The 24,435-nt window shown below is 34.7% G+C and overlaps 1 protein-coding gene and 2 pseudogenes across 2 annotated transcripts; 2 read left to right on the top strand and 1 right to left on the bottom strand.

Moving 5' to 3' along the window:
* Window positions 1–638: 638 nt before the first annotated feature.
* LOC150029609 (uncharacterized) lies at window positions 639–6,249 on the bottom strand (annotated as a pseudogene).
* A 2,959-nt stretch (window positions 6,250–9,208) lies between these two features.
* LOC150029608 (uncharacterized) lies at window positions 9,209–11,927 on the top strand (annotated as a pseudogene).
* A 3,648-nt stretch (window positions 11,928–15,575) lies between these two features.
* On the top strand, window positions 15,576–22,911 carry CBL (cystathionine beta-lyase). 2 transcript variants are annotated; one of them, XM_068616491.2, is made up of 14 exons: window positions 15,577–15,741; window positions 16,037–16,220; window positions 16,305–16,417; window positions 16,592–16,662; window positions 16,768–16,859; window positions 17,238–17,325; window positions 17,462–17,573; window positions 18,384–18,480; window positions 18,915–18,996; window positions 19,637–19,754; window positions 21,660–21,767; window positions 21,843–21,945; window positions 22,398–22,577; window positions 22,813–22,911. In XM_068616491.2, exons 1-13 carry the CDS (start codon window positions 15,676–15,678, stop codon window positions 22,571–22,573), a joined length of 1,410 nt encoding a protein of 469 aa, XP_068472592.1. In that variant the 5' UTR covers window positions 15,577–15,675; the 3' UTR covers window positions 22,574–22,577; window positions 22,813–22,911. The 2 variants fall into 2 exon arrangements, 1 of the variants encoding a protein (XP_068472592.1); XR_016520872.1 differs by lacking the exon at window positions 22,813–22,911 and having other exon boundaries at window positions 15,576–15,741; window positions 17,462–17,578; window positions 22,398–22,704.
* The last annotated feature ends 1,524 nt before the right edge of the window (window positions 22,912–24,435 follow it).

Raw genomic sequence — 24,435 nt, 5'->3', positions numbered from 1 at the left:
CCCTACAATCACAACACATTCTCCACGTGCCATCTTTCTTTGGCACCAACAAAATAGGTACAACACAGGGACTTAGACTCTTTTGAACCCAGCCTTTCTCCAACAATTCCTGAACTTGTGACTCTATCTCCTTAGTCTCCTCAGGATTAGTTCTATAAGCTTGTCTATTTGGTATACTAGCTCTCGAAACTAAATCTATTTGGTGTTCTATACCTCTAACAGGTGGAAGTCCAATGGGTCCTTCCTTAGGGAATATATCACCAAATTCTTTTAAAAGTTTTTGGACTTGAGAAGGTAGCTCACAAACTTTAGAAAGTGTGGCAGTGCATGTAAGTGTTCCTTTACAAAGAAGGAGGCCTGAAGGTTGTTCAAATAGAAGTATCTTTTCAATCTTATTTTCAATTTTTTCTTCTTTTTGAATGACCTTGTGGAAAGGAACACTCTTCTCCCCGCCTCAGCTTTCTCTCTAAGGTCTTTTTCTATTTTTTTTTTCACTCATTTTCTCTTTTTAGTTTCATTTGTACTTGGTCCTTTACCACTTGTGAGGGTGTTAAAGGATAAAGTAAAAATTTCTTTTCCTTATGAGTAAAAGTAATCTCGTTGGTAAGACCATTATGCATAGCTTTCTTATCAAATTGTCATGGTCTTCCCAATAAGATATGACAGGCTTCCATGGGTACTACATCACATAAAATCTCATCTTTATCGTTCCCCACAGAAAGACTAACTTTTACTCGCTTGTCTACAGTTAGTTCCCCATCTTCATTGATCCATTGAAGTTTGTAAGGTTTTGGATGAGGTACTAATTGTAGATTAAGTTTTTCAACCATCCTAGTGCTACAACAATTGATAGAGATCACATAAGAGAGGATTCTACCAATGGAGGAAGAGGTCATTCACCCACACATTTGAAGTTCTTCCTTCTAGTCTTCTCAAAAAATAAAGAAGAATTAAATAAAGAGAGGACCAAGCTTAAAGCCAAAGAAGACTACAAGCTTTCAAGAATGGGCTTCAATTGATATCTCTCTTTATAGTTTCTTTCAATTTGTAAATAATATAGAATAGTGTTTAGGTAGGTGCTAAGAGGAAAACCTAAAGATATCTCTTATGTAAAACATCTTTATATATTAGTTTTTAGAACATTCTAGTAGATAACCCTTCATCCCTCACTTTAGGCGCTAGAAGTGAGAGATTTGCAAGGGACCTTTCGATAGCTTCTTGTGTAAGCTTCTTGTACTTCATGACCGGTTCTTCTCCTATATAAGGAGGGCTTGAGTCCTTCTAGATACAGATTTGATATTTTGACTACCGAAATTCTCCGAATTTGGTGAGTGCTTGAGAGACTTGTGTCTTCTCTTACCTAGTCTTATCTTGAGAGCAATCTTGGTGCCTCAACTGGCGGCATCTCCACTCATCTTGGAGCTTTTCATCCTCCAAGTGGCGTGTTCCTCTCCAAGGACTCCAACCACATAAGTTCTCCCATCTTTTCCATCTTATTCATCCATTTCCATGTCCACATAAACTCTAGAAACATGTATTAGGCTTTTCTTGCACTTTTGTTCGGTTCAATTGTTCCATTTCTTATTTTGTTTGGTTAATTTCAATTGTTAGCAATTTTAATCGGTTCAATAGATTTCTTTCATGCTTTTGTTCGGTTCATTTGCTTTCTAGGTAGTTTTAATCGGTGCTTTTCCATTCTTGTGCATTTCAATCGGTTCATTTGACAAGAAATGGGTTTCTACATGAGTTTTGGTTTGGTGGCTTAAGTTTTGGTGAGTTCTTGAATGAAAGAACATTGATCTAATTCTAGAAAAGTATCTATTCATATTCCAACTCAAGTTGACTCCATAACATGTCTATGAAACATCTATATCTTGTTATTGGAATCATATCAACAATTGCAGCAAGAACCACTATCCACAATGAGAGAACAAATGTTTTCTAAAACTTTACATCTTGTATGGAAGATGTTCTCTCTTTGTGTTTCATGGTTCACACTAGGGTGATTGTTGAGGGTTCTTTTGATCATCATTAATTCTCCCTCACAAGGATATGCCCCCTCACTGTCTTCTTTCTCTTCTTCCCCACTAGACTCATCATCTTGGCTGCTATACTCACCCCTCTCTCTTAAGATCATGGTTCTCCTATTTGGGCATTGGGATGCTATATGACCTCTACCAAGACACTTAAAGCACTGGATATCTCTATTGCGGGGTTGTGAGGTAAACACATCTTTTCCTACACTTTTGGGAGTTTCTTTAGGTTTATCTTTTGAAAGACTATCCTCCCTTTCTCTTCTATACTTTCTTGGGATAAGAGTTAGAGTAAGAACTCTCCTTGCGACTTGATCCTTTTCTCAAATTTTGTTGCTCAACTTTTATACAAAGTTGGATCAAGTCATTCAAGTCCCTATAGGGCAAGAGTTCCGCTTTATCCCTTATCTCAAGATTGAGAGCACTGAGGAACCTAGCTATGGTGGTGGTTTCTTCCTTCCTAATAGAGGCTCTCATCATGTAAAGATCCATCTTTTGCCTATACTCCTCAACACTCATGTTCTTTTGTTGGAGTTTTTGGAGCTTGTCCATTAACTCTCTATTGTAGTATGAAGGAATATGGTGGCGTCTCAAGGCTCCCCTAAGGTCATTCCAATATTTTATGGGAGGGTCCTTGTGGAGGCGCCTATCTCTCTCTAGGGTTGTCCACCAATACATAGCATTCCCTTGGAAGCTTAAGGTGGCTAGGGGTATTTTCCTCTCTTCACTGACATGGTAGCAAGCAAAAAGTTGTTCTACCTTCATTTCCCAATCTAGATATGTTTCAACATTTTCCTTTCCATAAAAATGAGGTAGGTCTACCCTAGTCTCTTTGTGGCTCTCTCTTCTAGTTCTTCTTGGTGGAGGTTGATAATAATCATTAACTCTCAGACTCCCCTCAGCATGTGAGTCACTCGACCTAGAACTAGATGCATGTGATTTTTTTAAGTTTCTAATGTATTCATCCTTTTCTTTCACAATTTTCAACTCCTCTTCTAAAATAGCAAGATGAGCATCCCTTTCTTTTTTATCTTCTATGATTTGGGCCTCGTGTTGCAATTGTCTATGTGATAGTGATTGAAAGTCTTTGGCTAATTGTTTTAAAAGATATTTTATAGACTTTCTACCACTTTCACTTGGACAAGAAGAATAAGAAGATATGTTGAAAGTTATGTGTTAGAAGCAATTTACCAAAAGAAAGATAGGTGGAGTACCGTAGGTAGATTCCCAGGAAAGGGAGGTGGATCCCTTGGATCACTTAAGTACCAAGCCTTTCCTATCCAGATTCTAATCCACAATACTTTCACAAACCCTTCTCTAAGTAATTCACTTAGAGCACAATGAAAGATGAAAACAAAGTTTTATGGAAGAAAACAATGTAAAGCAATAAAACACACAAGAATATTGCTATCTAGAAAGCTTTAAAACTAGTCGAATCCTAAGGTAAGGCTTCTTAGCACTTTGGAACCTTGAAGACACTCTCACCGACTAAAGCGTATTAATCCACTAATTAATCAAAGTTCTTGCGAATTACAACTCAAAGAAATACAATGAAATTAGGTCAACAATTTTTTTTATGCACAAAAATTAAAGTCTTATTCTATGCACTCCTTCACTTGTAGTTCCTTGGTGTATATTTGTCTATTTTTCAAGTGAGGTTGTTGTTGTCCCTTGCTTTGTCTCCTTAGGTTATTCAACCTTGAGTCTTTACTCCAGCTCCCTTTTAGTGATGTAGCTTTCACCAAAACAAAATTTTAGCTCCACTACTCACCAAAACACTTTTTAGGTAAATTCCACCAAAGAGAGGTCAAACAAGTTTTAAAGCAACAAAACTCAAATTTTAAAATCAATGACTACTGCAAATGGAGTTGATATTTGACAAGACTTAAGAGTATTCAATAAAATTGACAAGCAAAAATTAAGGCACACAAGAAAAGGTAGCACACAAAGTGGAATCCTAGTGAATGGAACTAGAATAGATGAATAAAACCAAAACAACACTACAAAAAATTTTTGTGTAAATTTTTCACAACTTCCCAAATTTATGCTGGACAGGATACTTCAAAATTGAGCGTGAAATTTTAACCACAAAAACTTCAATGTTTTAGCTCAAAATAGGCGTTGGAATTTCACCAAAACAGTGAGCCAAATTTATTTTCAAGATCACTGCCGCATCACCGTTTTTCCAGAGTCAGAATTTTTGCACTCTGTTCATATTTCATTTTTCATTTTTTTTGTATTTTGAATTTTGATGTACTTCTTTTTTTCACTTTTTCTCAACACATAAAACTAATCAAATCCAAAATTTCAGAATTTTTCACCCACAAAATTAATTTCTGGGAAAGATTCCAGCCAGCACAGTAACAGTGAAAACAGAGAAATCTTAAACTGGAATTAGAAAACAACAAGAAAACTTCAAAAACACAATGGAAATTATTGGAAAAGAACTTGTATGGAACTAACACACAAGTATGAACTCAAATATGAAAATATAAAAGGCACCAAAGCTTCAAAAACAGAAATATAAACTGCACTCAAAATCAAAATCAAGCAACCAAATCAACAATAAAAGGCACCACTAGGAATTTATGATATTGTAGGATGAACATGACTTTGACAAAACTTGTATGGATTCAAAAATAAAAAAAGACTCAACCACAAACACTTTGCACCGATTAAAATATCAATAAGACTCAAATAAAATTAAAAACAAAACAGCCAACACAAAATACTCAATGGAACCTAAAAACAGTTTGGAAGCTCAAGAACAATTTGAACCAGAATAAAACCGTACAACAATTTTAAAACAGCAACACAATTAAAATGACATAAAAAAAACAGCAACACAATCAAGGCAAGATGAACAACACGGATTTGAAGAAAACTCAAAAAATAAAATTAAGAGAACACTTATCTCTTGAAGAACCTGGCTCTGATACCAAATGATGGGTTGTTCTTCTTGGAGATTTGAAAAGGGTGGCGGAAGCAATGGATGTGATGGATCAAGGAGGGCTCATATAGAGCTATGGGTTCCTTGTAGGTGCATGAAATGTATGAAGAGGGATTGGTTGGGCCATATCACTTGGAGAAAGGTGGAGGTGAAGATCAAAGTGTCTAACCTAGAGAGACTAGACAAGGGAGTAGAAGCTTACAATATTTGGCAGCAATTTACTCATAAAATTAATCTTATTAAAACATGAGCCAAGCACCCCATTATATAGGTTCAAGTGCCTTGGAGAACAAGGAGCAAGGGTAGGAAGGGGAATACACAAAAGAGCGGCTGCTAGGGTTTTGACTAAAGTCAATGTCGCACCCTAGGAGCAAAGTTCTAGAAGCTAGGTTAACTTCTTACCCTAAAAGGCTTTGCTCAAGCTACAATGATAAGCACACCCCCCCCCTCCCCCATTATGCTAAAGGAACCATATTCTACTGAAATTACAAATAAAGAAACTAGCTCTCATGGCTTGGGCTTTACTTCTTGTGGTCCTCTTTGAACATATAAAGAAACATTTATCTGCCATCAGTAGCAGAGTCTCAATCTTCTTGAATCCTTTTTGCCATGGACCTAGTTGTTGGGCTTGAACTAGGGCCCAAGCTTGGGCCTCTTCCATCATTATCACCAACAACATGAAGATTTGTATAGAAAACTTTCATAAGATCAGGATATATATTTCCTAACATCTCTAGAAATCGTTTCAGAAGTTGTTCCTTCAAGACATTCCTCACTTCAATGTGGTTCTGCCCTTTTAGCTATTTGAAGGTGATTTAGCTTTGGGTTGTTGATGGCTTTCCTACTAGATTCATGTAGGAACTTCTCTATCTTTTTATCATCCCCTGAAAACCAATTTTCAAGGTGTCTTCCTCTTTTTACAGCATGAGTTTTCATCTTTTTTATGAGAGAGGTGTTGAGTCCTTGATGCAAAGATAATTTTTTAGAGAAGGAAGAAAACTCAGCAGATTCAAAGATGTAACAAAGGAACTTAATAGGTTGATTCTGTGAAGAAAAACAACAGAACCACCACATGTATTTATGCAGAAAAAAAAAGTCAACAAATATTGGCATTTAGTGGGTTGTTTTCCAGTAGAAAAAGAATTTGTTCAAAGGGAATATGCCATACGTCAGTCCCCAAACAGATTTGCCAATGACAGCACAGTCCATATTTGACCATCCATGAAAGGCACTTAAGTTTCCAAGAAGCCATGGAATATATTCCATTATGACCATAATAACCCCTAATAAGATTGTATTCAAAGCCACAATAAATGTAATTTTGACCCATAACAGATTTTGAATGAAAAGAAACAGTTGTACCCATGCACAGAAATTCAAAACGGCTTTAATACAATGTTGTCAGAGGTAAAACAATTGGTTGTTTCGTGAAAACAATCAGTTGTTTTACTGAGACAACAATTGAGAATTTTCATAAACCAAGGATCTTTGACAGAGGTGAAAATGCATAATGTTGATTACATAAATCTTTGCATAGAGATATTCCACAACAGATTTAGTCAAGAAAAAGAATCATTTGATCAATGTGAACCAAATACACAAATTAAGAAATAAGAATACAAGAGTTACTAGCTTTTGAATTTTTTTTTTTCTAAAACAACCATTTGAGTCAAAGATGTCACTTGACTTTCAAGAAGTTGTGTGCAATTAAGAATTGCACTCAAGAATCCAGTTCAGATATTTTCCCTTGAAGCTTCATCCTTCACACCAATATTATTTTTTACATCCAAGGGTACCACATATGCTGATTTTTCATCAAAGAACCCTACAAGAAATAAAATCAAGAAGCAAGATTTGGTCCCCTTACAAATTTGGGTCCATATGCATTAACTGGAACATTAGGAACCTTAGAATTCTTAGGATTCCACTTTAAAACACCCATGGGAACAGAAAACACCCATGGCCGTTCTTCATACAGTAAAAGCATGAAACAACTGGTTGTTTCGATAATTCAATCAGGTTTTTTCTCAAAGAAGCTTGAAAATGGATTTGAAACAGATCCTTTCTTGTTGTATGGATTAAAACCCAATCCAGCTTTGCCAAAAGCACATTTTTGGGATGCAAGAACTGTTTCAAAGTTTGATTGGCCTTTTGAAAGTTTATCCACAAGTTTACAAGGTAGTGGACTTTCTTTTCAAGTGATTCACAATTTTTACAAAAGCTAGAGTCACATTTGCAAAAAGAGTTTTGTAAATCATTTCCAAATTTTCAAAATCATTTTTCGAGTTGTTCAACTCTTCTTCCAAAGTCTTGATTCTGTTTTCAAGCCAATTATTCATGCCTTTCAACCGGTTATTTAAAGGGCCAGCCTATTAGCTTCCTCATGAGTTTCTTTAAAAGCATCAAGAAACTGGCTGTAATTTTCAAAATTAATTGAGGTTTTGGAACTTACACTGCTTGTATCTGATTCTCCCTTTTCCATCAAGCACAAATTTGTGTCTTCATCTCCATTTGATGATGAGCTACAGGAAGAAACATCATTGTCTTGCCAAGCAATGTAGGCTCTTTTAGTTATGTCCTTCTTCTCAAATTTCTTGACTGATCTTCTCTCCTTGCTTTCAATGTTGGGGCAATCAACTTTGATATGACCCTGTTTACCACATCCAAAATAGGTATAATTGTTAGTATTAAAATCATTAAGTTTCTTGCTGTTAATACCTATTTGAGGATTGGTTCTTGTTGCTGTTTTTCTTCAAGAACTTGTTGAATTTTCTGGTTAGCAAGTTAAGAGTTTCCCCGTCACTATCCTCACTTGATTCTTGTCCATCTCTATGACCAACAAATTTCAAATAAATGCTTCTCACATGCTTGTCTTCATGCTCTTGATCATTTAGCCTATTCATCTCTATTTCATGTTCCTTAAGCTTGCCAAACAAAGAGGTTTTTGTCAAGGTAGTTAAATCCTTGGATTCAGAGATGGTTGTGACTGCCAAGATCTATCCAAGAACTTGAGGATCTTGATGTTGAGTTCCTCCCTTTCAAAGATTTTTCCAAGGCTGATGAGATGGTTAACAATGTGAGTGAATCTCTTTTATACATCAACAATGGTCTCCCCTTTTTGCATTCTGAACATCTCATACTCCTGAATTAGAGCATGTTTTCTTGCTCTCTTTACATCATTGGTTCCTTCATGAGTAACTTCAAGAGTTCCCCACATCTCTTTTGTTGAGGCACATTGTGACACCCTGAAAAACTCATTAGAATTTAGAACATATGTAATGATGTTTTTAGCAATACAATCAAATTGAGATCTTTTGCTTTCAGACTTAGTCCATTGGGGCCAAGGTTTTTCTATGAAAACATCGTTTTTTTAAACTTTGGAATAAAAGGGTCATTTACAATGGCATCCCAGATTTCTCTATCAATTGATTTCACAAAGATCTTCATTATGACCTTCCAAAACTGATAATTTAGACCATAAAACAGAGATGGCTTGTTTATTGAAGCACCCTCCCCAAAGGATAGTTTTCCACCCATGAAAAAGATTTTAAGGATTGAAAACTTGAATGACTTTCAAGAACTTAGCTCCTGATGCCAATTGTTATAATTATAGGCCTTAAACAAGAGGGAGGGTGAATTGTTTATGAAAGATTTTCTCAATAGTGTTAAAAATAAGCAAAACCAGTTTTAAAGAGAGTAAGGATAGAGAGATTAACACAAAGAGTTTATACTGGTTCATTCTTCACCAAGAGCTACATCCCGTCCTCAGTGACCACTGAGAATTCACTAAGTAATCAAAAACCTTGATTACACACAGCACACCAAAGTGGTGATCTTGAACCCTTCAAGAACACACACCACATTTGGCAAAACACACCACAGTTTTCAGAACAACCTCTAAAATACACAACAACAATTCACAAAGAATAACAGTAGTCAAGAAAGAAGGAATGGAGTACACATGGGTACAATCATAGATTAAAGCACAATTGATACAGCGCAATCCTATTCCACTCTTAGAAAAGATCCAAAGCTTTTAGCAATCTTGGAAGAACTTATTTGAATGATTTCTCTTGAATTAGTTAAGACCAATAGCGTAAAACAACTTATTTAAACTCCAATCAGTTGGTCAAAGCATTTAATGCAAGAGCCAAAACAGTTTAAATCATTTAAAATAGATAAAAGCCACTTAACAAGTATAAGTAAGTCAAAAGCTCAACGAGCAATGGCTATGGCATTTAAAACTGTCCATGGTTCATTTCAAGAGCAGTACTGATGGAGATCAAGCTCAAGTGGACATAGAGGCCAATCATCAAGAGCAAGAAGAGGTTGAGGCACAAATGGAGGACGCTCATGGAGTTCAAAGCCCACCTCAAAGGCTTACAAGGAGCATGTTCAAGGCTTTAGGAGCTAATGGACGTTTATTTTCTCTTTTTGTAATTTCTTTGTTTGAAGGTGCTTAGAGGGAAACATAAGAAACCTCTTTTGTCAAAGCATCTTTAGGTCTTTAGTTTAGGAGTCTTAGGGGGGTGTGCGTTTAGTAGAGAGGTGTAGAAGTAATAGGGAGGTGCCAAAGTGGGAGAGGAAGTCACACCTTTCTCAGGCTTGGCGCCACTTTCATGTATTTGGGGGGAATTTTGAATTTAATTAGCTTTGCATTTCAGCACCTCTAGGCTATAAATTAAGGTGCTGCCTTTGTATTTTTCAGATTTGAATTTTGAATTAGAGAAACTCTACTCAATTTGAGAGAGAATTGGAGAGCTTTGTGCCTTCCTCACTTAGTCTTATCTTGAGAGTTCTTTGGTTACCTCAAGTGGCGGCTTTGCATACTCATCTTGGAGTCTCCATCCTCTAAGTGGCGTGATCATCCAACCATTTCTCCATCTTCATGAGCTTTCTCTTCTCCTTCCTTCCTTCTCTTTTTATGTTCATGTCTTAGCTTGTTTCCTTTGTTTTTCAGTTCGGTTTTCTAGTGTTCTTGCTATTTGCTTCGGTCTTTTATTTTCTGCCGATTCATCTTTGATTCTTTTTCTTTTCTAAGCTTAATTGTTCGGTGCAATTCTGTTCTTATGCATTTTGTTCGGTGTTTTTGCCTTTTCAATCAATTTGATCAGTTCAATTTGACAATACATGGAACTTCCATATGAGTTTGGGTTTTGGTACTAGTCTTGGTGAGTTCTTGATCATAGAACCTTGATCCAATTCTATCATAAAGTGCCTATCTCATATCCAACTCAAGATGATTCCTAAGAATGTCAAGAATCATTCATATTGTGCTATTGGAATCATATCAAGTACAAACAAATTTATGACTACACACAGGAGCTGTTACGCTCAAATCAGAGGTCCACAATCAAAGTAAAAATTGAAGACATGAATGGGTTCAAAGTTTTTAACAAATTTTATGTTTGCTTAAAAGCCTGCAATGATAACTTTATATCTTGTAGGCCCATAATTGCTTTGGATGGGTGCTTCTTGAAAGGCTTTTATGGTGGTGAATTGTTGACAACAGTTGGGAGGGACCCAAATGATCAGATGTTACCACTAGCATATGTTGTGGTTGAGGTTGAATGCAAAGATTCTTGGAGTTGGTTTTTGTAACTTTTAATTCAAAAAGTAGGGGGTCTAGAAGTATGTGAAGGCATCACTTTCATGTCTGACCAACAAAAGGTATATTCTTTGTTGTCAATTGTTGATTTTGTCTGTGTATAATTTTCATTTAACTATTCTAAATATGACTTTTGACATGGTTTGTTGCCTACCATTCAAGATCTGATACCTGGGGCAGTACAGCGGTTTTGTGTTCGACACCTATACTCGAACTTCAGAAAGAAATTCTCGGGAAAAAAATTAAAAATTTTAATGTGGAGGGCAACCTGCAACACATATCCCCAAGCATGGAAGAGGGAGATGAGGGTTATAAAGGAAGTCAATGATGAGGCTTTCAAACATATAATTGCACTACCTCCTAGACAAACATTCATACTTGTTCTTTTAGTGTGTTCATGCTGGATCTGAAGTACCTAATCTTTTCAAAGGCATTATTTTCCTAACCACATCTTCCAACCATTTTTTTTGCATTAAGTAATTTTAGATTTGAAAATTCCAGGAGATATTGAATTCACTCTAATTTTGTGCACCCCCAAAGCAATAGTCATGCCCTGTCAGATACCATTACCCTAGTTAGAGTAATATTGTTTATTCAATATGACAAAAGTAGTAAAATCTTGACCAATTTGTGCATGACTCTATCCATAATGAAGAGATAATATCATAAGGATTCCACTACCCTGTGCAATTACCGTTTTATTCCCTCTGCCCTCCACCTAAATAAGTAACTAACTAGAGTTAGTTATTACTTACAATATCAGACCCAGGCCGTGGCCTAATTCCCCTAAGGCTTATTTTCTTCTTCCTTCTTTCTTCGACCTTTTCTCTAACTAAAAATAACTAATTTATATGCTATTTGTTGTGATACAATGTACTGTATGTAGACCCAAACTAACTTCTACCAAAATTATAAAAGTTCTGCCTTGGTACTTCTACACTGAATACATGCATGGTTAAGACACTTCTGCACTGAATAATATGACTGATTATAAAAGTTTTATGCAGTAATTCTGATGCCTGGACAAATGCAATATAACTCGTTTTCTGCAGTAGTTTTTTTCAGCTTGTGAAGTCATTTATTTTCAGTTTATGAAGTTATTTATTTTCAGTTTACTAGGTTCTTAAATCATTTATTTTCCTTTACTAGGTTCTGGTCCAGATCAAAGTTCACATTCACTCCAAAATGTGACTCACTTGTCAACAATATTTGTGAAGGGTTTAATAGTGTGCTTGTAGTTGCACGTGAAAAACCTATCATTACCATGCTAGAAGATATCAGGTGTGATATATTGAAGATGGGAAGCTTTGATGTATCAAATACTCATGGAACTTGAAGCTGTGTTGTGTTTTAGGTTTAAGTTTAGTTATGGGGTTTAGAATCTTTGTAAGATCAGTCTTGATTTCTACAAAAAGCTTGTTTCAATCTGTTTTAAAGAACTAAGTATTTTTTTCCATGCAAAGGAAAAAACAACCGATTAAAGTTTCGAGACAATCGGTTGTTTGTCACTTAGCTGGAAAAGGAGTTTTGAAACTATTTTTTGAATCAGCTGTGTAACTGCTGAAACCATTCAACCGGTTATATCGTGGTTTCAACCGATTAAAAGTGAGTTTTCATAACAGTATTTTGAAAACTTGTTTTAACTGATTCAGTTGCTCAAATCTGCCTTAAACGGTAGCTTTCAGAGGTTACAAATATAGCCTTCTTTCAAATGTTTCACACGAGAGAAATATAGAAGTTTTACACTCTGATTTGAGATCAGAAAGAGAGATTACAATCTATTTGTGAAAATGAGTTTTTCAAGTTTAGCAAGATTGCTTTTGAGCTTTGCTGTGATTCAAGAACTGGTCATAGGGCTTCTGATTTACTTTTATTCCAAGTGTTTTCTACCCTGTCTTAGTTTCTTGTAATTGTTCATATTACATTCTGTAAACGTGTTTGTAAAATCCTGTAAAGTCGATGTGATTCTGGCTTGAGGTGTGTGTTATGTGCAAAGAGGGTGAGTAGGTCTTGTAGTTTCAAGATCACCTCTTTGTGGGTGTTTTTAATCTGTGTTTGGTTACATAGTGGAATACTCAGTGGTTTGACTGAGGACTGGATGTAGCTCAGAGATTGAGTGAACCAGTATAAACCTGTGTGTATATCTCTCTCCTCAACTCTCTAACTATTTGATATTTTCACTGCCATAAACAACCAATTAAGTCGTGTTTTAACCGATTGAAATTCTTATATTTGTTTCTGTTAGACTGTTTGATTGACTTTCTGATATGCTTATCTGAATTGATTGTTAAAGATTCATTCTAAAGGAAAGTAATTGCGAAACTATTTTAGAAACAATTCAACCCCCCCCCCCCCCTCTTGTTTAAGCCATCAATTCTAACATTATATAATGCAGAGATGGGCAAAGAACGGATTGAAAATTGCCTCATTTAAAGGATCAATAGGTCCAAAGATTTTAAACAGGTTACAAAAGGAAGCAAATTAAACTCGGTATTGGATACCTAGGTTAGATAACAACATGACACAGTGTTTTAAAAAGTTATTGTGTTAGTTGTTAGATATGTCTAACCAATTCCATCATCACAACTCTTCCGCGTATCACCTATGTGAAGTGAGACATATCTCTACCATTGGAGAAAAGTTTGTGGTTAACTTGGACATACATGAGTGTAGTTGCCGAAAATGGATGTTGACTGGAATACCTTGTTGTCATGCTCTTTCTGCAATGAAGTTTATGAATGTGGATGCAGTCAACTTCATTTCATTTTAATTCAAGAAGGAAACATATGCACAGGTGTACAACTCAATTATCTATCTAGTGAACGGTGATCAAGTATGGGACAAAACTAAAATGCTAGATGTTGTGCCACCTCCCATAAAGAAGATTTCTGAAAGACCAAAAAAGAAAAGAAGGTTGGAGGCATGAGAGGTAATGAAGAATAAGAGTCAGTTAGGCCAAACTGGATTAAAGAAAAAATGTGGGATTTATCATAAGCTTGGCCACAACAGAAAGTCCTGCATTGAAAATCCATCTCAACAAGGACCAAGTCAGGAAGCTCCAAGTGCACCAGGGTTATCTCACCTAAGGTCATCTCACCAAGCTCCAATGGAGGCAGGACAATCTGCATTAGGGCCATCTGAGCAAGCTCTATCTCAGGCAGCTCCAACCGCACCCCTTCCACCATCTCCCCCTACTCAACCAACAATTTCACAACCATCTCAGCCAGCTCAAGAGACAACAAGATCAAGTGCAAATTTTCCAAGACCCAACACGAGGCTTAAGTTACAATCCATGAGAGGTCGCTTTTGGAAGCCATGACTGCTTTTGGAACCCACTAATTTCACTTTATAGTTGTGTATTTTGAAAAACAATTATTCTAGGCTTCTGTTAATGTATTTTGGAATGACATTTACATTCATGTAGTCAATCTATTTGATAATTTTTGCAGTACATTAATGTTATCAGGTTCTATGATAATTAAGTTTGCTTCATTCCAAATGTCTCTGCTTATTTCATTTCCTTCAAGGTTAAATTTTACATTATATAGCACATTACTTGATACTGAAATAGAAATTAAAATTTCATTTTGATTTAAAATTTAATTTTTCTTTATTTGATATTGAAGTATTATACATAACATCAAATATTTGGTTCATTCAAATTCATTTTGCATTGATATAGATTCGGGATACATATTACATACTGGATAGAATGAACTCAACACACTAATACATATTACATTAACTCATTCAATCATAATCCCAAAATAAACATTGATACGTCACTCATGGGAATTTTAAGAAAATAATCAACATAACAATGTTTATTACAACAACAACACACAACCCTACTAATAACATCTTCAGACGGTTTTCCAAGTTACAAATCTTGTTTCTTTGTCCAACTATAGTTCCATCTTTGTCATCCCTAATGTCTTCAATGCACCATCTAAAGAAATTGCATCCAATGCTTACGTCACTTTGTCTCTGTATTAGACAAAACGATAACCAAAACAATCAATACCAATGCATCACAGTTCAATACATCTCACCTTGTACTTTGGACACCCCAAACTTGCCTCCCACCATTTTTGACAGTTGTTGTTCTCAAAACCGCAAATTCCCCACAATCTCAAATGGGAGCAACAAAAGTGGTCTTGCTCCCACCACCATGGCTAAAATTAGATTGTTTTTGTTGCACTTCCATTCGATTACAGTTGCATGATGATATAGACACAAAGCTATAGGCAGACATTCCCACCACAAACGAAGCTACGAACGAAACTTGGAACGAATCACATAAGTTATTTACTCCTCCCCACCAACGAATCCACAACACCAACCTCTACCATAAACAACCCTCATATCTGTGAACACCCTCGTATCTGTGAAGAAGCCACCATCCAAGAACGTTAACGACAAAACAGAAACCCTAACCCCCCACACTTTATTAATCTCTGTCAAATCCAATCTCATGCCACCTCATACAACATCTAATTTCATGCCACCTCACACAACACCTAATCTTATGTGTCTTTAAATTGACAGTCGACATCACCCATTCTCTCTGCCACATAAGCAACACTTGATGTCGTAAGGTGAGACTTAACAAAAAGGATCAATTTGGATACATTTTACAAAACATAGGGATCAAATTGATTTTTTTAAAAATCATTTTACTAAATTGAATATTGTCCCTAAATGTAGGAACGAATAAGGTAAATTATACCTACTATTTTAAATATTACAATAACTTCATTTATTTCCACTTTCACATTTTATTCTCTTCTCAACATAGAAAATAAGTATAAACTTAAAACAGCCAAAAATTGTTATCTTATTTTAATTTATAACAGTTCATTAATGTTAAAAATTAAAAATTTGTTTCTAAAATTAGTACATGATTTTACTCAAAAACAAAATTCGGAATTATGAATCAAATTTTCACCAAATGAAATTCTTATAAGTTCCCCACAAGCCGAAATGGCGACCAAATGCATAGACGGCATCGAAGTGGGGCAATCGAACACTAACACAAGCGCAGACAACATCATAACACAGCTCCAAACATATCAATTTCAATAATGCTTTCTTCTGCAATTTCTCTGAAGCCCTTCCTTCAGTCCCTTTTCATTGATCGTTATGCTCAGGTAAATAACCCTTCACCGTTTTAGTTTTTTCTGCTCCTCATTCGCTGTCTATTAGCAATTTTTTTTCAGAGGGAGTGCAAGAAAATACACTTTGATTTTTGGGGTTAAATGCAAAAATGACAGACAAAAAAATGAAGTCTTGTAGATATGAGAATTGTGAACTTCCCCCCTTGATGAACCCTTTTCTTTCAAGAGCTCAAAGCATGTTTCAAAATCATAATTTTCACTCAATGATGACAATCCAGTTTCGTTTGTATAATGCTTCCTATTCTCTCCTTGGCACGGTGTGTTTCAGAGCTCAACTGCTGCAACCAGGTGGGAGTGTTTGGGGTTTAACAAGTCAACAAATTTCAGTACCAAGAGAGTGTTGTGGACAGATGGGTTCAAGCTGAGTTGCTTGGTTGATAACAGAGAGATGGACGTGGAGTCATCATCATCATCTTTTGTAGACGATGCTGCTGTGAGATTAAGTGGTATCGGTATGTTCTGTATTTCCTGAGCTCACACCAGATATATAGGGTCTATATGTTTGCGTATAAATGCTAATTCTTTCTGTTTTGCAGAAGAGGATTCAGGAGAGCCTAGTATTTCTACAATAGTGATGAATTTCGAGAATAAGTTTGATCCTTTTGGAGCAATTAGCCCCCCACTTTACCAAACGGCTACTTTTAAGCAGGTAAAGCTGATTTTTCATATTATCTTGTGACAGAAGTTCCTATAGCTGGTTTTTTATTCGTGTAACCTTGTTATCTTGGATCAATGTATGATGCTCGCGTGAGTATTTAGTATATTAAGCTTCCTTAAATATCTTCCTTTTACATCTCTGTGTCTTATACTCTTCTTTATGCAGCCTTCTGCAATAGAAAACGGTCCCTATGACTATACCAGAAGTGGAAATCCTACTCGCGATGCTTTAGAAAGGTTTGATAATAATGACATGATTGGTTTGTGTTTTGTGTTGCAACTACGTTTCATATTATGTTTCTTTGCCCATTCTCTTTTAATTTTCATGTTTTATGTTCTTAGTTTACTGGCAAAACTTGATAAAGCAGATAGAGCCTTGTGCTTCACCAGCGGAATGGCTGCTTTGACTGCTGTTGTTCATCTTGTTGGAACTGGTACTTTTTCTTTCTTCGGTGTGATAAAATCTGATCCATCTTCATTGTTAGTTATTAGCTTACTTACTGAGTACCTACAAGGTCTAAGGTTATTTTTATTATATATGTGTGATTAACTTATAATTTTACTAATAAAATATTAAACAGGTGCACAATGTGACAGTGTTTACATTTTTTGTGGCTATGGGGCTTCTGTCAGTTTTTTCTTATAACTCTTACATTTTTCCTCGATTGGTCCTGTGTCAGATTCATAACAAAACTAGAACAGACTACATAGATAACTTACTCATGAACTGTGGGGTTGCAAACATAGATTTTCGTTTTTTTTAATAAAACATGATAGTTAATTGTTATTTACTCCGGACAATGTACATATAGGTGAGGAAATTGTTGCTGGAGATGATGTATATGGGGGCTCAGATAGGTTGCTGTCTCAAGTAGTTCCAAGGACTGGAGTTGTGGTGAAGTTAGTCTGATTTGTTGGTTATGCTTAGCTATTTACTCTAGATTGATTAATTAATTATACAAAATATCAGCCAACTATGTTGGTTCCATGGAGTACAATTTTTTTAATGATGTTAGGTTAATTCTTGTTTGTGCAGACGGGTAAATACCACTGATCTAAATGAGGTTGCATCTGCCATTGGACCCAGGACTAAGCTTGTGTGGCTTGAGAGTCCAACCAATCCTCGGCTACAAATTTCTGATATTCGAGTAAGGTGTCATATTTTGCACTTCTGACTTTCAGAGTGTTAATGGTATTGATTAAGTTTTTCTATGGTTGTTGTTGTTGTCCTCTTCTTTACTTCACTAAGTGTTACACTAAAAATCTGTGAGGAAGTTTCTGTCATTAGTATCTAATTTGAAATGTCAACTTCCAGGGAATATTATTTCTTAGTGTTCAGGAAATGCTATGGAATTTATGTATATCAATAAGGCATCTCACTCTGATCCGCCTTCCTCTCTCCCTTTTCCAAATATGAAAAAAAAAAGATATATAGTGGCTTTAGGAAACATGATAATTGTTTCCTTTATGTCTAGAGTGTTACAATTATGAATAATAATCCATAAATAATACCCTGACTTTAATATCTATAAGGCTGTATATCTAATTATGACTGCCAGCAATAAGTATATTTTCCATCATATTTTTTCCTACATAGATAAGAGGGCGCTGCAATGTTGAAACTTGCAGACTTGCCAATAGTAGTTTTCTTACACTAATTAGTATCGCTGTATATTTTACTTGTTAATTATAAATAATGTTTTCTTGCTTAAAAATAACTTACAATTTCAGTTAATTATAGACATCTGTCCTTCATAATTTATAGGACTTTTTCCTGAATTACTATTAGCTTCAGTACTTTGTCATTTAGTTATTTGTGGATATTTAATATCAAACATATTTTAAAATTCAAGTCCTCTTGTATGTATGATATGAACTTCTGATCTGAAATATTAAAGGGTTTTACTCTCAATAATATAAAATTTCTTTTTCTTTCTCCTTTCTTAATTCATGTCCAGAAAATAGCAGAGATGGCTCATTCACATGGTGCTCTTGTGTTAGTGGACAATAGTATCATGTCACCTGTATTGTCCCGGCCATTAGAACTTGGAGCAGGTATTAGCAATTATATAAGCTAATGAGTATAAATAGATCTACTTACTTCTTTAAAGCATGCTTGCTAACACGGACAAAAGTGAATTGAGGGTGGAATATGAGGAGTCAAATATTGAAAACCATTTCCAATTCCTCAAAGACTAAGAGTGAAAAATATGCAATGTATTTCATTATTGGTACTGGTTTTTCTCCACTTGTGTCTCGTACCAAAATATACGAATGGCAAAATTACATATCCATTTTAAATGGTTGCTTAGCACTATATATTCACTGTAACGTTTACTCCATTATCATTTTAAATACAAATATTTGTAAAGAGTATGATGAAATGCAAAGTCCATTTTTCACTGTTTTATTTTTTAATGCATAAAGGAATTTATTAAGATCATCTCAACAAGCCTAGTTATGCTCAGACTGGTACTTTTGTGCTGCAGATATTGTCATGCACTCAGCTACAAAATTTATTGGTGGACATAGTGACATTATGGCTGGTGTGCTTGCTGTGAAGGGTGAAAAGTAATTACTCTTTTAATGTTTCAGATTTGCAGATATTAAAGATATTAATTTATTGTTTTTGTCATTTAAACTTGTCAGTCTATATTTCATTTTCAGTAATGCTGTGATTTAAATTTAATTGAATGGCATATTTTTATTCGTATTTTTAGTAAGTGCTCTTGTTTGTTAATCAGTAAATATTGGCTAGCTTTTGTACAAGATGGGTTTGATTTGATCAATATTTGAAATTCTTGAGTAAATTACTTTTGTAAGATATGTAGTGAAAAATTTCATGAGCTTGGTTTTAAATCATAGGATAGATTATGTTTTGAATCTTTACTAGAAAATTCCTTTCTCATTTCAAACCGAAGGGAGAAGGAGGTAATCTCTTTGTTTTGTTGAATTCTGTGTGCTTTAAGCTCCTTCAAAATTGGTTAATGATATTCTTGTCAGGTATTTCTTTTGATCCCTTTTTGTTTTTTTATGAGCTTCATTAAGCGAAAGTTGAATCAAAGATTTTATTCTTTCATAAGCTATTAGCAATTATTTTTCTAATGGAGTTTTCATGTTTATAATTATTCTTTTAAATTATTCTGGATCGCTACTCAGTACCCACTTTTCATCTCCTCCTGGATGGTTATCTAATTTTGTCAATCTTAAGGTTGGGAAAGGAATTGTATTTCTTGCAAAATGCAGAGGGTTCAGGCTTAGCCCCATTTGACTGTTGGCTTTGTATGCGAGGAATCAAGACCATGGCCCTGAGAGTCGAAAAGCAACAGGTGCAACTTTCTGCTATTTGTATAATAATATTAGGGCATGTGTTGTTTGTCTCTATTATTTTTTAGAATAGTTAAATATTTTTTTAATGATTAGTCTAGTGAACAAGAATACAACTGGCTGAAATATCTTCTTAACAAAATATACATGGATCTTTCCGAGTTCCTTGAGTTCAATCCATGTGATAAGTTGCTAAGAATAAAGATGATGCATAAAAAGATTTCAGATTGACTGTGACACAGAATGAGAGTTATTTTAATTAGGGATTCATCACAGAGTTTGATTTGATTGTACAAAAGTAGATATTGGTGTGACACCTATTGAGAAAAAAGATAACAAAGAAATGGTTAGGGTATGTACAATGAAGGCCACTGGAAGCACAGATGAGGAGAGTAGTTCACATGGTTTTGGATCCTGTGAAAAGAGATAGAGGGGAACTGAAAAGGACACTGGAGGAATATTAAAAGGAATCTCATGGTTAGTAATATCCTTGGTAATTTGATTTTTAACCGACCCAATGGTGTTGTATGATCCATGTAGTCCACTTCACCTAGTGGGATAAGGATATTGTAGTCATAGAATAGTTGTATTGTATCCTTGTGAATTTTATCAGTTGGGAAGTTTTACCCTTTTGTTTTTCTCAAAATGAAAATTTCTTTCTCAGTCATTTTCTCATTCCATATTACCTTGTTTGTTGGAATCAGTTTTTGTGGAGGGATATATCCTTCTCTTTCCAACTCAGTAGTCATTTGCTTGAATATTTAAAGAATTTTCAGAAATTGCTTGCATGCTTGATGATTCGGGGTTCTGCTTCACATTTTTCACATATTCTCATTCCTGAATATATTTCTATGATCTCTTTGATTGGCTTTCACGTCTGATTTTGAAGCTAATAAAGCTCCTTCAACGATTTCATAGTCAAACTTTTTTCTTTATCCTTACAATATAAACATGCTTGAATGACACGCATGAAACTAATCATAATTTTGATCAACAGTCTAATGTCTTACACCCTCTTCTATTCCCATACTTTTCTCAGTTATCTGTTAAATTACCGTTGTTTGTCTGACATGGTAGTAGAATCGAGATACAAGTAGTGTATCGGAGAGCTGATATTATGAATCGTAAATCGTTTCGTATCGTGAATCGTAAGATTCATAAACATTAAAAAATTTAATATATACTTAAATATATAAAATATGTATACATGCAAGATACAATAAATTATATATGTATATATATATATGTATATATATATATGTCTATATATATGTATATATATACCACATAATTTCACCAAAACAACTTCTATGCTGCGTACATGTTATTAAACAAATTGTATACATGCAGGATACAATAAATTATATATGTATATATATATGTCTATGTATATATATACCACACAATTTCACCAAAACAACCTCTATGGTGCATACATGTTATTAAACAAATTATGTCTATCTTTTTTTATTTACTCATTTTTTAAAATCCACACTGATTCACACAATATGGAATCGTTTCGTTTCGGGATTCAGCGATTCTTTGTGCGAATCGCACGATACAGCTAAGATTCAGGGACGAAAAAGATTCTTCACACGATTCGTATCGTGGGAGGGTGAAACCGTATCGTTTCGTACGATACGTATCGTGAGTCGTAAGATACTAACTACTATTTAGAATTCAGAATTGGATGTTTATCTTCCTTAAAACTATAGATCTAAGGAAATTAATTCTTCTAGTCCAGAGGTTAATTTTTCTTTTGGAGACTGGTTGTTAAATTTTAATGGTCTCAATGAGATATTTCATTTTTTTGGGGTCCAGATTCAATTGGCTTATCAGTAGTGTCTTTTATGGTGATTATATATGCTTGTTTATGGCTGTCAATTTAGAATGAAAATCTTGTGTAGGATAATGCACAAAAGATTGCTGAGTTCCTTGCTTCCCATCCTCGAGTTAAGAAAGTGAATTATGCTGGCTTGCTTGATCATCCCGGTCGTGATTTACACTATTCTCAGGTATGGTATGGTATAACTTCAAATTGAGATTGTTGTTCCTATATGGCAGCAATTTATTATATATATTCATTGCAGGCAAAGGGTGCAGGATCTGTGCTTAGCTTCTTGACTGGTTCACTGGCACTTTCAAGACATATTGTTGAAACTACCAATTACTTCAGCATAACCGTCAGCTTTGGTAAATGAATTTTCATTTGGTAATGATAAACTAACAACTATATTTGATAGGTTCTTCAGGATACCAGTTCTTTAATGACAATACAAGTTCAACACTTCTCTTAACGGGCCTTTATGTTCAATATAATATATGAACACTGGCTAGGAACTAGTGATAGTAAAGTATGTTGGCATGCTAATTGCAAAGCTGGGACTCAAAAATGGAAATGAAATGTTAGACCTAAAGCCGCATTGTTAATAAAAAACCAAGATTTTTTAGACATCATTAGATGTACTTTACCAGATTAAAATCTCCATGATAGAGCTACATTTTGTGTTCATTTACTGATTTAAACTATATTAATTTAGTTCCAGAAATAACTGTAAGATGTTAAATGAGAAAGCAATACAGAATTTTGATGTGGTTGTGAATGGAGAGAGGTTGATTGGGGTTATTATTTTTGTTGTTGGCAGGGAGTGTTAAGTCCCTTATCAGCATGCCATGCTTTATGTCACATGCAAGCATACCTTCTGCAGTTCGTGAGGCCAGGGGTTTAACTGAAGATCTTGTTCGTATATCTGTGGGGATTGAGGATGTGAATGATCTCATTTCTGATCTAGACAATGCACTTAGAACAGGGCCTTTTTAATATTTTTTTTCTCTTTTTTTTCTATAATATTCATCCTAAAGAAGTTGAATTAGCAACATGTTAGTACGGATGTTGAGGATTTGAGAGCATTGTTATCCTGTCTTTGGAAATTTAAAGTGTTTCTTCTTATACGCATGTAAACTAAATCCACCTTTTCATACAAGTTTTTAAAGATTAGTGAAAGTATTGTCCTATGAAGATTGAAGAGCCTAGTACAAATTTTTCATCTTTGATCTATTATCACTAAACTAGGATTTAAAGTTTTTAATTTTCCATGTAAATTTTAAAATACAAGCAAGTACTTCTTCAATTGATGAGAATGTTAGACTGTTGACTTAGCTCTTTCTATGCATTTTAGAAATTGAGATTTATGATGATTCTTTTATATCAATTTAAATTTTGGATTAATTTTTGTTTGTTATTTAATTTTAAAGTATTATTTAAAATGTGTTATTAGTTCAGTTGAGTTAATGACGTTTGAATGAATAAACCGTGATTAGTTTTGAATGGATTTAGTTAATGATTCAGTTTTAAAACATCCTAAGTTAAAACATAAGATATAGTAGTGTGATATTATGTATTTTTGAAAATAAATAAAATTGACTGCAAAACGGCCGTTGCATTATTTTTTACACGAGTAAAAACCAGAAATGTGCTTAAAAAAGTTAAGATTGCTCTGATCACAGAGTTAGAATTCGTCCACCAGAATTCAGTTCCTGTTCAAGTAAGGTCGTGCATTACCAATCAGTAATTAGTTATATAAAGAATTCTGTTTTACTTTAAACTGTCAATGTCGGACTAAAGGAACCTCCCAACTTTAGCAGTATTGATTTACTGTTGCAGATGAATGTGATGGTCGATGTCCACAATCTTCCTACCAAGGTGTTTCCTATATGTCATCAACAGCATCGATACCAAATCTTTATCTTTTCCATAAAAAAGAAATATCGGATACAGGCTTTTGAATAGCCCTTAATAATATGCATGACTCCATCATCACCACGGAAATATAAAACACTTCATTGAGAATTTAAGAGATAAGAGTATTAGTTTATTTGAATAGTGTCTATTCTCTAGGTTGGAGCATGATATTTGTTCTTTAAGTTCTCCTAAAGATATTACCTGTGTTATCTCTTTCGTTTTTAAAGCTTAACTGGTGGTCTACCTAACGAGGCAGTCTGTAGGATTTCATTCTTCGGAGAAGAAAACCAGAAAAAAAAATAGCATTTCATTCTGTTACTCGAAATTGAATTTGCAGAACCACCTCTTTTGGTTATTTGGATTCAGTGTTCCACATTACACTACATGAATAAATTTTTTATAGACTAAATGTTCTTCAATCATAATAATCTCTTCTTTGGTTGGCTTTGTACTTCTTATTTAGAAGCAGAACAACTCTAACATTGTCACGTAGAAAGTCAAGCCTTAATGAGTACTGATGAGACATGTAAGAACCAATCGTAATTTTTCTGATATTGAAACTAATGAATGTGGTAAAGATATTTTGAAGAAATGGGGAGGAAAAGGAGTTCAACTTTCAGGCATATAAGCCCACATGAGATCCAAACGTGGCATGAATCTTTCTCATTACTCTTTCTGTTTCTTTGGTATGGTTCAGCCCACTTTACCATCTGATTGTCACCAAAATGTATGAAGAGGTTCATCCTGCGGACTTTTGTTGTTTTTGTTGCTGGTACTTGAAAGGGTGTGCCTTCAAAGCATGCCTCAGAACTGGTGAATTCATACACATTTCCAACTAGATAATATAATTACAGTAAACAAGGACCGAAGTTGAAGGTAAACAATAATTTCAAAGAATTTTATTTATTTGCTTCTATAATGGCAGCAATTATGTTTCTTTA

Source organism: Phaseolus vulgaris, chromosome 1 (assembly GCF_051622355.1).
Source record: "Phaseolus vulgaris cultivar YP4 chromosome 1, ASM5162235v1, whole genome shotgun sequence".
Lineage (NCBI taxonomy): Eukaryota > Viridiplantae > Streptophyta > Magnoliopsida > Fabales > Fabaceae > Phaseolus > Phaseolus vulgaris.
This window is presented reverse-complemented; position numbering and strand designations above follow the sequence as displayed.